Source organism: Chelon labrosus (genome assembly GCF_963514085.1).
Source record: "Chelon labrosus genome assembly, chromosome: 10".
In the NCBI taxonomy this organism is placed as follows: domain Eukaryota; kingdom Metazoa; phylum Chordata; class Actinopteri; order Mugiliformes; family Mugilidae; genus Chelon; species Chelon labrosus.
Window position 1 is genome coordinate 9,204,840 of NC_140360.1, and position 15,553 is coordinate 9,220,392.

A 15,553-nucleotide genomic window follows, 5' to 3' on the forward strand; every position below is an offset into this window, starting at 1 on the left:
CTCCACCGAAACACTGTGATCCCGACGGGGCCTGTCACCATCCCACACACACCGTTCACCTGCACGTGCGAACACAATCCTCGCCTCCCGACGACACACCGAGCCGTTAGAACTCCAGCTTTTTTGCAGCTTTTGACAAAGCCGCAAACAAATGACTGCAGAGAGAGGTGAAACATCCCCGTCCACACCTTCGCTGCACCCCTGGTTTAATATCAAACTTTTAATCGGGATGATGAAATTAACGAGAAGGAGATCAAAAGGTTTCTGCTCAGACTCAGAGGCTGGCTGTTTTTGTTTTCAATCATCTCTGATCATGTGTCCTCACATCTCATCCCAACTTCCTGTGAGAATTCAGCATGGCCGTGGGCTAGGATCCGAAGCTGTGTCGAGAATACAAATGCCGCATCGCAGTTTTGAAGTTATTGCTGAGCTTGTGAGCTCTGGGAAAAAAAAACAAAAAAACTTGCACCTCAGGGCTGCATGTGGTGTGTCGCTATACAAGGTACTCTGGCACAACTTCTGACTGAAAAAAATCCTCTACCAGGCAATGGCGCTCACAGCACCGGAAGAGTGATCCCTTATTCCCAGAGAATGTAATTGGACTTGTTTGGATTTTCAATAATTAAAAGGACAGCATGCGTGTTAAACGCCTTTTAAGACGCATCTGCAACGAATCCTTGGATGTACACCACCTGACAGCTTCTGCTTTTCCTCGGGTTCAGTTACAAAGCCGTCAAACGTGCGCGTTCAAATTGAGTCTGTTTGCCGAAGCTTTGAACGCGAGAGAGACCTTCAAAAAAAAAAGAAAGAAAGAAAATACAAACCACTTGTGTTCATTTGTCACAAAAGCACTAAAAGATATACGCCTCACCCGGGGGAAAACAAACCCACTCAGTAAACGAATCCAGCTTGCTTCACCTATTGCTGCTGAGTCGTGCGCATCTGCATCGTATTACAGTGCTGGCTTCAGCCCTGACACAAGAGAATGGTGCAATTACAGCAATATGTCAGTGTCACGGACTGATGTACGGCACTGCTACTGCTCCCAGTGCTTTCTCATAATACTGAAGGATCACACACACAAAAAAAAAAAGATCTTACCCCTGGATTCTCATATTAGTTGCCGGCAGCATATAAAAGATTCTGCCAAAACTCTAATTAAATCCATGCCCACGGCGCTGCATGCTGATGAACAACTACATTTAGACAGGGATTATGTTTCGTCTGTTAATGATTTGACTGGGAGAGCATCCTGACACAGGCACAACACTTTATGGGCCTTGTCAGTAAGAGCTGTAGAGTATGGATTAAGTTCTTAGTCAACTTCCATGTTGAATTAAACTGGAGTGAAACAGTGTGCCGCATTTCAGCCAAACTCGAGGCTGTGTGGAGTTTGGGACACTCATGCACAAACACGCAGTTAATTCCCTTTCAGTGGTTCCACACTGACCTGTCTTGGAGCAGCCACCGTGGTGAAGGTGCACACAACCATAGAAAATGATGCCACACTTTTTCATACAGATCAGGAAATCACAAATTGGAAACAGTACAAGAGTGACACAGTTTGTTGTTGCAGAAGTGTCTTCGCTAGCCAAAACGAGAACAATGGCCGAGACAAAGTTGAACAAGCATCAACAAATCTACCAGAGCCAGCTGGAAGTTGGAAGCAAGAAACTTCATGCACCAATGACGGAAGCAAACTCCGCTAAACATAAGTAAGCTAATAAATAATGCAGATTTCATGTATTCAAAACAACCAAGTTACACTGAGTGTCCAGAGTTTATCCATCTATACAAAACAAACCCTCAATTTTAACATGACTACCTCCAAGATTGCAAACTTTCTGGAAATGTCCTGCTCCTGCAACGGAGATCTGTTCCTGTTTGTACATTTAGTAACTTACGTCAGAGTCAGGCCGTGCACTGAATAGTCGGTCCAAAAACCACCCTGAAAAATCACCCAGCGTAGTGGACAGAACCTTCAGGAAGCAGGTTTGTTTGCAAACAAACAAACAACTGTGACTGGTTAAATATTTTACTGTTCTTACACTCACCGCAGCATCTCGAACAGCATCCTGTCTTATCTCGCCTGCAGCTTGTGTCAAGTTGTAAAACACTGGTTCTCCACTTAGTTATCACCCTCAGAATACACCCCATGACTCCAGTGCAGCACATCTGGTGGTCGACTGGAATGCGAACAAGTCAAGTTTTAGAGGTTTTAGTAGTCTTATTTTATTTTAGCTTTTTCTATGCTAACCAGCTAAGCCCACCATCTTATGACAATCCAAGATGTTCTGGTGGGAAACTTTTGGGACATGGCATTCGTGTGGATGTTACTTGGACGTGTAGCACCCACCTAGACCAGACCAGGCACCCCCACCCCATAGCTGGCCTGTTGACCTGGCCTCCTAATTCACTAGATCCCAAACTCATCAAGCATCCCCTCAACCCATAGGACCCAAAGCCCCCCCCACTAACAACATCCTGTTGCCAGACACCACAGGACACCCTCAGAAGGCCCATGTCCATTCTCTGATGACTGTTTTGGAGTCACAAGGGAGACCTACACTACTACTACAATATTAGGCAGGTGGTCATAATGTTATGCCTGATCGTGCATACTGAATATTAACCTTACATTAAACTTGTGTTTGATTAGTTTGGGTCAATCTAGGGTTGATTAATGGTGTCCTTTTACAACCAATGAAGGAAATAAAACCACTGGCGTCGTTTGTGGTTTCTCGTTGCACCTTTTCTCATGCTGGGTCTTGCTTGTTTAGTTTTCCTGAGCGTCGCAGTAGCTCAGTAGTTACTACATCCCCCTCGTAGACAGAAAACCCTGCGAGTTCAGTCTTTCTGACAGATTCCTCCTGTTATTAGATTTACTCTTTGAACTACTCCTCCACCCACAGCTAATTAGACTCTTCCCCCTCCAAACCTGAGCATCTTGAGAGGCACGCCGGGTGGCTGGTTCATAAAGATGCTTCTGCTGCGGCTCTGTGCGAGTCACTGCCCTGAGTCAGTTGATTAGAGACCTGAGCAGCCTCGAAATGCACTGAAGCACTTTCTTTCATCTACAGCGAGTGAAAAACATTTTCTGGAGAAGATTTTTTTTTTGCCATTTCTGGTACTTCTGTGTGCTTTTCGCTACTCATCACTTTTTTTTATGTAAAGGTGTTGAGGTGTTGAGGACATGACATCAAAGTCCTTGCATTTACAATAGTGTGAACTGGATGAAGCTTCAACTTGGCGTGTGTAGCTACAAAACTATACTGTCTTGTTACAACAGAGGCACAAACCTCTTGGTTAATGTTACATGAATTACAGGTGACATGTCTGCATTGCAGAGGTTGATGCATGCATGCAAGACACCTGAAAATGAAGATAAGGGGCGTCCTGATAAGATCATCTAGCACAGACTGTGGCCATAGTCCTCACTGCAGTGGCGCAACCTGCACCCTTTGCTGCGTGTCGCCCCCTCCAACATCACTTCCTGCCCTCTCTCCACTACCACCCATCGGATCAAGGCATTAAAGAGGCAAAAAATAATGAAGTAGCTGTTTTATTACTTAAATTGCTGTAAAATGTGAATACGCTCAGGCAATCTGATTCAGTCCTGTTGGTTTCAATACTTCACCAACCAGATGCGTTAGCTGAGTAAAAATATTTGTCCATGACATAAAGAGGAACTACTTAAAAGAAACCACACATAACTGTTGCACCTTGTGATTTATAAATTGTTGTTCCTTTATCATTTGCAATTTCATGCAGAATAATTTTTTTTTGAAGATACTAAACATTGAAATTGTCATATAGCTCCTCTGATTACTCATTAGTTTGTAATTATGAGTCATCTCTGGATATTCTTGTATCTACTTGGCATCCCAGCTCCAAACATCAAAGCAGGGATGGTTTGAAAAAGGAATAAAAACGAATGTATGGGTGGATTCTTCAAACAGAATGAAGATGCAGCAGTGTTAAGTCACTCCAGGGGTTAAAGTAATGAAAGTGTGCCACCAAGTGGTCGCTGTGGTGCTTAGTGGACACACACTGGATTAGCCACATGCAGCTCTTGACTGAGATTCTTTAAACACAGTTAATAACTAAAGAAAGCTTAATAATTCATCCACATCCACATGCTGAATAGATTTCCACACAAACTCCACATGTAGCCTTCACATTCTCCATTTATTTTGAACACTCGCTTGAGAAACCTTTAGTGCAAATCATACAGAGGAATCGTTCAAAGACCGACAACATGATTTTAAATTATTAATAAATATACACGACTCAATTTACACTTTGAAATGCTACAAGCACTTTTCACAGTTAAATAACAGTCTCCCAAACCGTCCCGAACGTCCAACATGTTGCAGTCTGTCACGGTGAAGGATATATCCCCAGCAAGGGCTGAAAAGGCAAAAATGTACCATCTCTCCTTCTCTCTCTCGGACACAGACCACTGTCAAGTTTCAGTTTAAGCAAATTAATACAACTCAATTCGATTATAATACAATAACTACCCTGTTTAGCGATGGATCTTTTAAATTGCCTGCTTTTAAAAAGTTTAAATCAAACAGATACAATGCGTTACACCCACTCACACATTGCAACTAACATTTTCATACGCCATCATGACCCCCGTGAGCGATCACATTTCCATTTTGTGAATTATACGAGTTGGATTTCATTTTGCAAACTTCACACATTAAACTGTTACACACACACACACACACACACACACACACACACACACACACAGTATAAGCAAGGATCAAGTGCTTGAATGTTACAGCTGAAAATAACCTTAATAGATCATACTTCTACTCGTTGAGTAGGGAAAACACCACAAAAAACAAAAACAATACTTCAGACAAGCATTTGTTAGTAGAGGAGCAAAATAAAGTCTAAAAGCAGTGCAGTAAAGCCAGCTGAGTTAATGCGGTTTGGAAGTGAACCTATTGTAAAAGCAGGATTAGTGCATCCAAGCTGTACAGATTATTAACATAGTACTTCCGTGTGGGATTGCAGTGCAAATACATCAATCTGCAGAGTTTCCCAAAAGGCGAGAATTTATTTGTGGTGTCATGTTAAGCCTCTGAGAATACTGTACGTGATTCGGCTGCGAGAGGAAGCACTAAATAATCTAAAGCTAATGTTCACAAGAAAAGGTTCATGCTTTCCTTTAAGGTAACTTTTTGAAGGGCCATACGCACAAATTAAAATGTGGTTGACTTAACTACCAAAATAAATTCTTCATCTGGGAAACACAGAATAATGTGAATCATTTTCACCACTCTTATCTTATACATTTGATGGCACATAAAAAGCATTATTCTCCAAACTCAAATACAAACACATATAGTAGCAGCTGAGCCATCTGGATAAACACATCTTTGATCTGAAAAGGCTGTAGCTTTAAATCTACTAAATGTTACATTCACACAAATGATGAAAAACAAGAATTTTCCTTAACAAGAATTTTGACAGGAAGCATGTGGCCAAGTCTCTTATTCAAAAACAATCATCCACATTAACATCATCCCTACGTTTGGCCTGTCTTCCATGTTATTCCATTGGTTATTGTCTGCCAGAGCAAAAGAGCATCGCCAGGGCGAGAGTTTAAGGCCTTCAACATAATCCATCCTAAACAAATGCAGTTGCAGTACAAGCTCACAGACAAGCATGCAGTAAGATTTGAAACCAAAAGGCCACAGACAAACAGATAAGAAAAAGTGCAAATGCATGCCGAAAAATGATTGCCACCTGCCATCCTCTCGAAATAACCCAGCCAGTAGGAAATGAGAGCGCAGCCTTCCAGCTCACTTCCTCCCACTTTTCCTTTCCAACTGGTGACACGTAGCAGTCGGATTGACTTCCAGGTGCCACATCCAAGCCGTGGACAGAAAGTTTACGAAACGAAGGAGAGATCTACAAAAAGTCTGAGCTACTAAAAAAAAAGCATTCAAACACTCAGTTACAAGCATCCAGTCACCGCTGTATCCTTAATCGCCCGTCTTATCAATCCTGAATTCAGTCATTTATTGTACAGTATAATACAGCCTACAAGTCTGCTGGGCTTACAGTGTCATTACCAGTTTTCTCCCTTTAAAATCACTGAAGGAGTTTCACGCAGCAGAGACCTGAAAAGAACAAGAACAAAAATAAGCAAAAGTCTTTTAATAAAGCTGCTTGTGGATCTTTTGAGAAGGGAACAATTTAAGTGTCTACAATGACTGTGTTCATCTTTTTGTAAACACATTCAGTATTTTCTTTACTGCAAACTTTAAATTTAACTTCAGTGCACGTTAACTACCTGCTGATTCCGTGCTCGGCCTCTGAGTAGTCATCAAGCTGAAGCGCTCTGCTCGGAGCTGCTGGTGGCGGTTCCAGTTGCTTTCTCTTTGCTCTGGTTTGTAGGCGACTCGTCTTTCGGCGTTGCAGTCTGTTGAGGTTTCACTATGGTGATTTTAATAGGGACTCCTTTGACGCTATGCTGCACTCTGCTATATTGCCGCATAGAGGGGTTAAAAGTGCGCACAATAGGAAGTTCATTCAGACCGGGCGTCTCTTGTTTTGGCTGTGTGCTCTCTTTAATAATGATTTTACTTCTTTTGCTTGAAAAGACTGTTTGCACTGGTAGGATGGCGGGCCTCTTTGTGGAGCCAGACGTCTGGAGCCTTGTTTTATGCTGAGGTGAAGTTTGTTGCGTCTCTTCAACATGAGAAGTGGCCCTACGCAAGTGGCCGTCGTTTTCCTTTGTCAAAGAGATTCCTCCCTCTTTCCTTTTCTTTATTTCTTTAGGTTTCTTGGGACAGACAGCCATGTGTTTGGTTCTGCTGCGACGCATTGTGAACTCTCTGCTGCAGTGTGGGCAAACAAATGTTTCCTGCTGCTCACCCGCATGTGCAGGTGACCCTTTATTTGATGAAGAGACTGACTTGTTCCTCTGTGGCATTACCCTTTGCACCAACCTTTTCTTTCTTTTCTTAAGTATTTTGAACTTTACTGGTGGATCCTGACTAGGTTTGGACCTGTTTGACTGACTGACTCTGTTGGAAGCGTTCAGTCCATTGGTAGAATTTGTAGTAGACAGCACTCCATTTTGAGTTTTCGCAAAGTGGCGTAGAGGGATAGGATTCTTTCTGGGTGTGTATCGCCTTTTATCACTGGCATTTGCACACGCCAAGATGTGCTTGTGTAGCTCTGGCATGTTATCAAAGCTTTTCCCACACTTGGTGCACCGAATAGCTGTACTAAATGTTTGTGGGATGTTGTGGGTGGTGAAGTTTGTGGCAGAAGCCACTGAACCAGCAGGTGATCTGTTGTGGTAAGGAAAAGGAGGCGGCTTGAAGCTAGGATAGTGCTGGTTTATGCCAAGACGAACATCGGGCCCTTTGATTTTGCCTCCATCTGAAGCCATGATTTTAATTGTTGTGAAAAGTTCTTCGCCAGTCACTTCCACTTCACCTTCTTCCTTTTTCACCAATTTCTTGGGCTCCTCCTGAGCTTCAGGAACTGAAACATCTGTATTAACTTTAATTGAGTTATTGTAGTTCTGAGGTCTCAGTTTTCCCTTTTCTTCTTCCGAGTATGTGCACTGCTGGCCGGGATGCAGCTCTTCCTGATGCTGTTTCAGATTGCAGAGGTAGACAAATTCTTTTGTACACGCACTGCAAACGTAAGTCTTTCCGACGCCGTGGAGACTCGATCGATGGTCAAGCAGAGCTGTGGGTTTGCCAAAGAGCAGCAGACAAAACTCACATTTGTAGGGCCATTCATCAGCATGCTCACCTGCATGATGGCCTAGTTCTTTCATTGAATGGAAAAGCTTATCGCACACATTACAGATGAAATTCTTGGCAAACGTCTGCTCTTGTACATCAGATGGAGTGTTATTTGAGGATTCTTCCTCCTCAGTTTTCTCCGGAGGAGGAGGAGGAGGAGGAGAGCTTTTTGATGAGATATTGGACGTGGAAACAGAACTCTCAGCAGCTCCCTCGTCTGCTGGCTCCGTACTAACAGGCTCTGGCTCAGGACTTGACTTACCCACAGTAGGATTATCAGATATCACTGTGGTGGTACTGGACAGGGTTACGGATTCTGCGATGGAGGAGACCAGAATAGTGGGGTCGACATTTTGAGGGTTGGGCACTGACACAATCTGTTGCTGTTCTATGTGATTAACAACCATCTGTGTAGGTGCTGGAGGCTCAGCAGTATTTTCTTGTAAGGTAATTGCAGCAGGGACTACACTCCCAGGGGCTTCAAGAGCTATTGTACACTCTATTAACACTGTGTTGCTGGCAATGTTGTAAGAGTTGAGCAGGGAATCATTTAGAGTTACAGTGGACGTGAATGGCACTTCCGACACAGGAGTGGATTCAACAATAGATGGATTGAGAGCAATTTGATCGGTGAGGAACACGTGGCCAGGAAGATTTAGAGTCGGGTCAAGGGGTTGGGAGAGAGTGACGAGGTTTGCAGAATTTGTAGTGGCAAATGCAGTCGTTAAATCGCACTCTGAAGAATTTAATGCATTTTCTGTGCAGATTACCAAGGGCTCAGGTGATATATTTGGGGCTAATACCTGGATTGGTTGGGTTGAAGGGTTGGAAATAGGTGCTGGTGGCGCCAAAACTGTGATTAATGAAGGAGCATTGGGGAGCACAGTGTGTGAGGCTGTGGAAGCAAATGCTATAGCGCAAGGTGAAGCTGACTGCAAGGTAATAGGGGTAAGAGAGGCGGGTGATGAAGCCAGAGAACTCGGGGGTAGCGTAAGTCCATAAACAAGCCCTTCTGCAACAGGTTCCACCGGGGTCACAATGTCTGAACCTGTAACTAGAGTGAAGTCTGTGACTAGAGTAGCATCTGGATTTCCAAGGCGTATGTTTTGTTCTCCAATATTCATCAAGGCTTTCTCCATCATGAATGTATTTGATTCTCCTTCTTTGAATGCAGGTGGTGAAACAGATTCACCTTGGCTCTTTTTTTGCAAACTCAAATCCAGCACAGCGCCAGCTAAAGCCACGTCTTCATTTCTTTTGACTGTATTAGAAAGATCCAGAGGTTGCTGGTTACAAGAATTCCCGCCAGTCACGGGGGGCCAGGTCTTTGTCAAAACGTGTTTCTCTACTGGATCTGCTGCAGAAGGAGTTGTGTTATCATCCTCATTGACTGTTTGTTGCACAGGTGAGCTACGCTGAGCGTCCATCTCTCCTTTATTCACAGCATCAATATCTCCTGTCTCTGACATTTGGGTTTCTTCACTAGATGTTTGAGTTTGCGGAGGAGAGCTCGTTGGAGAGCCAGTTCTTCTCTTAAACCTTCCTGCTCCAGAAGGCAGGACAGTAAGTGAGACAGGTGAGCATGGCTTCTGGCCGTCTGTGATGAGGGCAAGGGTAGGTTTAAGGCCATCCTGCTTCTCCAGGAGCTGCTTCAGCTTTGGAGACAAGAAAACAGTTCTTTCCTTCTGCACAACCGTAGACTCTGTGTACTGAGGCAGCAGATTCTCTATTAACGAAGACACAAGTGTTGACGAGGACGAAGACACAACCACCTCGGACTCCAGTTCAGTTTTAATTTGCGGTAAAAGCGGCGGTGTTGCAGTTCTCCTCTTGGCAAGTGGCTGACCCGGTATTTCCTTGCATGTGACTGAGTCTGTATTTAAAACCTGGCTGATTTGTGCAGGGTCTAGAATCAGGGCATCTAGTCCGACTAAAGTTGAAGACCCAGCATGAACCTCAGCTGCTTCACAGTTACTGACTGTACTTGTTGACACTATCTTTCCGTCAATGTAAAAGCTGAGGTTCTCGGAAATATTGCTAGAGACATCTAGCATGTATTGTTCTGCATGCCCCCCCTCAGTCTCCTGAACAGCTGCGGATGCTTCATTGTCACCAAGCTGTGTTTGCAGTTGAGACGTTTCACTGTTTATTCTCTGAAGGCCCTCCTCTTGAGGAAGCCGGGGGTTTTCCCTCTGCGTAAGTTGCAGGTGGTTCTCGTGGGCCCTGCGCTCATGGCGCCGCTTGTTGATATGTGTTGTGAATGCCTTTTCACAGTACTTGCAAGCATGGTGCTCCTCTAATACCCCGGGCTTGTGTGGCTGAGCAATCTGATCTCCAGTTGACAAAATGGAAGTGTCAGGGTGAGTGGGGGGTGAAGTACGAAGCTGCACGACTGAGCCTACCGAATCCAGGGGCTTCATCCTGTCATGCTGCAGCTGACTTACGTTTGAACCACAAGAAATGTTTCTTGTATTGCTTTCATATGTGTGGTCCTCATCGTTCGCCAAAGCATGTATGTGCATGTGTCGCTCCAAGCCTTGTTTACTGGTAAAATGTCTCTCACAGTGCTGGCAAGGAAAAGAGTCCCAGTCTCTCTCAGTATCTTGGCTGGGATGTTCGTGAGGGTCCGAGTACTCCTCTTCATGAACGTACTCCGCTTCCTCCTCCTCTAGATCCTCACTGTTTCCATATTCAGAGACGTACAACTGAGGAGAGTCCTCCATCGTCTGCGAGGGGTCTGAAGGATGTTTGTCAAACAAAACCTTGACAGCTGTCACACCTATTGAGTACATGAAGAAAATATATTGAAGTAAATGTCTGTCATAAACACTTGTAATCTAATCAGATCAATACAAAAAAAATGGTTAACTGCTGTTTTACTTGTTGCAACTGGAAAAGGAGTTTTATGTATTTTTGTTTATTAATGTCCTAAGGTCTCAGTAAAAACATAACATCTAGCGAGCACAGTGGGAAGCAGAATTGTATGGCAATTGTATTGCAATAGTAGTATGAATGGCATAGTGGACATTGTTACAGTTCAACAGTGTTATTGTACGCTGGAGTCTGCATAAATCCAGCCAAGGAAATCCTCCATATCCTGAATGTCAGTTAACTTTTCTTATTCAAATAGCTATCACAACATCTTACCATTTTAATGTTTGGTGTGTGAAGTAGACGTTTCATTTGGCAAACAAACAAGACAGGCTTTTCTTTCTGCAGGAAGAACACAGAAAGGCACACAATGAAATCATTTCCATAGGAAGAGGATGAAACTTAACCTACTGACTGATAAGAAGCACAAATGGATCAGAGCGAACAGCTGTGGTGTGGGAGTAGTTGAATAAGTGACCTGTTCTGCCTTTGTAACGTATGCTAATATCCCTCAGGGATGATAATGGCACGTTATGAAGCATCAGACACAACATATGATGACAAATGTCAGTTTTAATTAAATTATACATAGGATGTGGTTTCCTTCTATGCCTGCAGTGAGAACAGTGTTAAAATACAGTTTAATCTAACCCCACAGTTACCTTATTTAACCTGGTAGGGCTGCTTCACACCACCTGCTAAACTAATACTCGCATACACACGCATTTATTATTATTTTTTTCCACATCTACCTTTCAGTTATTACTGGCAACTTTAAAAAAGAAATTAAACTGTACATGAATGAGGCGCATTTTGACATGCATCTTCTGTCTGCTGGAACAAAATGGCAGGCTCATCGTGTGGCAAATCTGTCGTGTTGCAACTAAGCGTCTGGCGATTACATGCGAGCTTATCAGCTTAAAAATGTCTTTCAACTAATTTGTTACTTCAATTGGTCGTTATGTTGATTTTTTTTTTTTAAATATATATATTGTGCATTATTATCTATAAATTGCGCAGTTTTCAGGCACTTGTAAACGAGAGAGGAAATGTAAACAAAGACTTCAAAGCTTGTGTTTATACGCATATCCGTCACTTTTAAGACAATCCTGTTGTTGATTCTTGTTGAATACATAAAGACAAATCGGACATTATATTTGCAGAAACGTTTCTAACCCCCCAGCTTCATTCAAGGGCCTACGTGCTGAATTATTTTAGGCAGTTTTCTATTTGATATTCAACTTCTATGAAAATCAAACACGCTGCAACAGGCTTGACACGCATTACTCACCATATGTTTAAAAAAAAAATACTCTATTTTGTCTATTTTATATTAACATTACGCTTCGGGGTGCGTTCACACGCATCTGCTTCACCTGGTTTGATGACGCTCGCCCCGTCCTTGCACCATTGCTAACTGGTCACACAACACGTCGTCACATTACTCTTTTGCTACAGAGGCTGCTAGCTCCTCCACTGAAAGGTCAACTGGCTTCCCCTTTCACAGACGTCTCCCTGTCTTCTAGACACAAGAAAACCACTTGCAAATTATAAACGCGCAGTCGTAAATGTGCCGCGATGATGCTTTACTCGCCGAGAGAAGCAACTCAAAGCGCTTAAGTATTAACAGTTACACTGCTAGCTACCATGCTAGCTCGCGTTCCCCAGCTACGTCTAACATAACATTTGCGACACGACCGTTACAAACGCTACTCGTTAAAACAAAAGTGCAAGTTAAAGTTTCCGTACATACTTGGGTTTGCAGCCAAACTCGTACAGTGGTTTGAAATATTCCTCTTGTACAGCTTTGTGGACAGCTGATTTTTTGTTTTTTTTTCTCAGCTTCCTGACTGTACCAACAAGCTTCTGGCGTTCTGATTGGTCAGAGGATGTGGATGTCAAAATTGGACCAATCAGGAGCGGACTTGTTAAAACCCTGGAAGAAAAAAAAAAGCAAACGGCAGTTGTCATTCAGACTAAAAATGACAACATTTACGCATCGTGGCGATGCTGTACAAATTCAACATAGATCTAATACCCTCAAGATTCCCCTCAAATATTACGGCATGACTGTGAAGGAGGGAAAAGATAGATAAAGTAACAACTATTAATTTATCTATTACAAGTTGACACTCGGTTAGTATGTAGTTTGGAGTTATTAAAAGTTATAAAACTATATAGACATATTCAGATGGGGTTTGTATAAATGACAAAGAAATACTTTGCAAATTACAGATTAGTTGTATTAGTTGTACAGGGACATCTATAAGATAGGATAAGATAAAATAAAGTAATCCTTTATTCATCTCACATAGGGGACATTTGCAGTTTTGCAGCAGCATACAGCTTTAAGGACAGTGCACACAAGAGATAGAAAAGTAAACACTAAATAAACACAAAAAAAAATAGCAAACTAAATAATTTTACACTACTTAAACAAGTGGACCTGCTGCCAATACTGTACATTATAAATTATTATCAGTATCATTACAAAACAACATGAAAGCATACGCAAATCGAAAGTATTTCTTACTTGTGAACATATTCAATCATTGCAATGTGTCCATTTGGCCTGTAGGGGGCGCAATACAACAAAGTCTCAATGTGAAGAAGTCGGTTGTAATTTCAGTGGGTGACTGTGAATCATACTGTAACATTAGCAGTTGAACACATGGCCAGTGTAAACATTTATTCAATTTGTAATATATTTATTTATATATGTTTTTTAAAAAAAAATAGAGAATGAGTCATTTTTAAAAGCAGTTTTAGATTTTAAAAAAAAGTTACTTAGACACAAAAGGGTTTTATTTTTTTATATATATATATAGATATGCAAACACGTTTTATTTGCGTTGATTTTATCTTACAAAATGTTGATGTTAGATAACAGTGAGATAGTTAGATAACCTGCTTAATAACCGTTATTGTTTGACGGCTGTTGAGAAAACAGAAGCCACATTGTGCTGACTGGCTGAAGATTTATGATGTGCCACTGTATGTGTTCTCTCCCCCTGACCATTTCTCTGTTTTCCCCCGACAATTTCCAACCGAAATACAAGGCACTGGCTCATGTGAAGCTCACACCTACACAGTCTGAAACTTACCATTTGTTTACACATGGCATTATCTCCACCGCATCATAGAAGGTCTTTGAGAGAATCTGGAGGAGTTCATCATCGTTGGGTGGATTCTCACCGCAAATGCATGTTCATCTCTTGTTGTATGTGGGTGTTTTAAGTGCCAGACTTTTGACAGCCATGATGAAAGATCATCAATAACAATCCTCTCTTTATTGAGGCTTGTCTCCTCCTCTGTATTTAAATATTCAAGCTCCCAAACTTTACAGTAAAGCTTCTCATACAGTGTGGTGTGATGAACTGACACATCTCTTGAGGAACAAACCGTACTATCCAGCGCGTAGTTAATGTAGTGGCAAGCTGGCTGTGATCGTGTTTATATATAGCTTGTTATAGTCACTCTGGACATACCCCGGGCTCCGGCATGTCTTTCACAGCTGATGGCGATTTGCAGCTGTGGCATTATAATGAGCAGTTCGCAGTTGGGTCGGCTGGTCGGACGCATACATCAAATCATTGAATAACCAGGTGCCCACTGCTTGGAAGTCATGTCAAGCACGGATAGTTAAAAGTGCTAAAACTAGAAGCAACTGAGCGCTACAGTGTGTACCACTACACACTGGGGGGGCTGTTCAAATTGGCATCTTGTTTTACCGCCAAGTTTAAGTCCAGCATGTGTGCTGTATGATACTATACATAGTTGAGGCCTTGATAGATACAGTACCTGTAGAGATGTGATATTGTTCTCATCTCTATGTTTGATGAACTTGTGGGTTTAAAAAGGAACATCAACAGGTGTTGCACATCAGAAACTCGCATGAATAGTATCTCCTAACGACCAGATACTTTCCTATAACAGACATCCAACAGACTCCAGGTTAAACCCCAGCTCCCCATCACTCTTTTAGAATTGTAGAAGCTACTTGGATGAGTGGCCAAACATCTTTTTATTTCTTCTTTTTTTGGGACATACTATGACCTGGGTGGCTGGGAATCTTCACAGACTTAAATATTCCACATTTTAAATTAATCATTATAGTCATGACATTTTCACATGTGCCATAACATTAAGACCACTGACAGGAGAAGTAAATAGGCCCAGAGGCCCCTCCCGACAACCCATAGGACCCAAAGGCCCCCCACTAACAACATTCTGTTGCCAGACACCACAGGACACCCTCAGAAGGCCCATGTCCATTCTCTGACAAGTCACAACTGCTTTGGAGGGACAATATTAGGCAGGTGGTCATAATGTTATGCCTGATCGGTGTATGTGGACATTTATAAACGTCACCATTGTGAAGTTGTGTTTGAAGTCCTTGTAATGTTGTAGGCTAGATCTGCTGAAGCTCTGGTTAATAATAATAATAATAAAAGTAAAAAAAAAACATAAATGTGTACGTCAAATAAAAATCACCAAAAGGTTAAGCAGTTATTTATATTCTCCATGACAACACTGAAATCAAACAGGAAGCTGAATGGTTGTGAAACAATGCGCGTCCCTGACAGCGTATCCTGTGACAGTGGGCGCCGGTTACTGGCAGAGACTGCGTGTGATGAAACACTCCCCGTCCATGTGAACATATAGGAGACGAGGTGGTCCACAGCATGTCTGTGCATCAGACACATCAGCGAGTGGGACTTCGGTTTGAATCAAGAATGGTCTCTCACAGAAGCTGTGTTACCACACAGGACACACAAAGACTTCCCTGTGATTAGACAACATGTCATGTCATTTGGAACACATACATTGTATGGCTTTGTGTTGAGGGTAGCCAGATGTGCCAAGAAAAATATTTAAATGTAGGCACAACTCTG

At 42.4% G+C, this 15,553-nt stretch overlaps 1 protein-coding gene across 3 annotated transcripts; it reads right to left on the minus strand.

The window, feature by feature from the left end:
- Positions 1–4,169: 4,169 nt before the first annotated feature.
- Positions 4,170–12,509, minus strand: prdm2a (PR domain containing 2, with ZNF domain a). Of its 3 annotated transcripts, none has more exons than XM_084553709.1 (4): positions 12,412–12,509; positions 10,935–11,000; positions 6,317–10,566; positions 4,170–6,143 (listed from the first exon to the last, which is right to left on the minus strand). In XM_084553709.1, exon 3 carries the CDS (start codon positions 10,508–10,510, stop codon positions 6,350–6,352), a length of 4,161 nt encoding a protein of 1,386 aa, XP_084409835.1. In that variant the 5' UTR covers positions 10,511–10,566; positions 10,935–11,000; positions 12,412–12,509; the 3' UTR covers positions 4,170–6,143; positions 6,317–6,349. The 3 variants fall into 3 exon arrangements, with proteins under 3 accessions (XP_084409835.1, XP_084409836.1, XP_084409837.1); XM_084553710.1 differs by having other exon boundaries at positions 12,408–12,501; XM_084553711.1 differs by lacking the exon at positions 12,412–12,509 and adding an exon at positions 11,950–12,034.
- Between the last annotated feature and the right edge of the window lie 3,044 nt (positions 12,510–15,553).

Coding starts and splice junctions, on each gene's coding strand:
- prdm2a (XM_084553709.1), bottom strand. CDS start 10,510: ATGGAGGACTCTCCTCAGTTGTACGTCTCTGAATATGGAAACAGTGAG.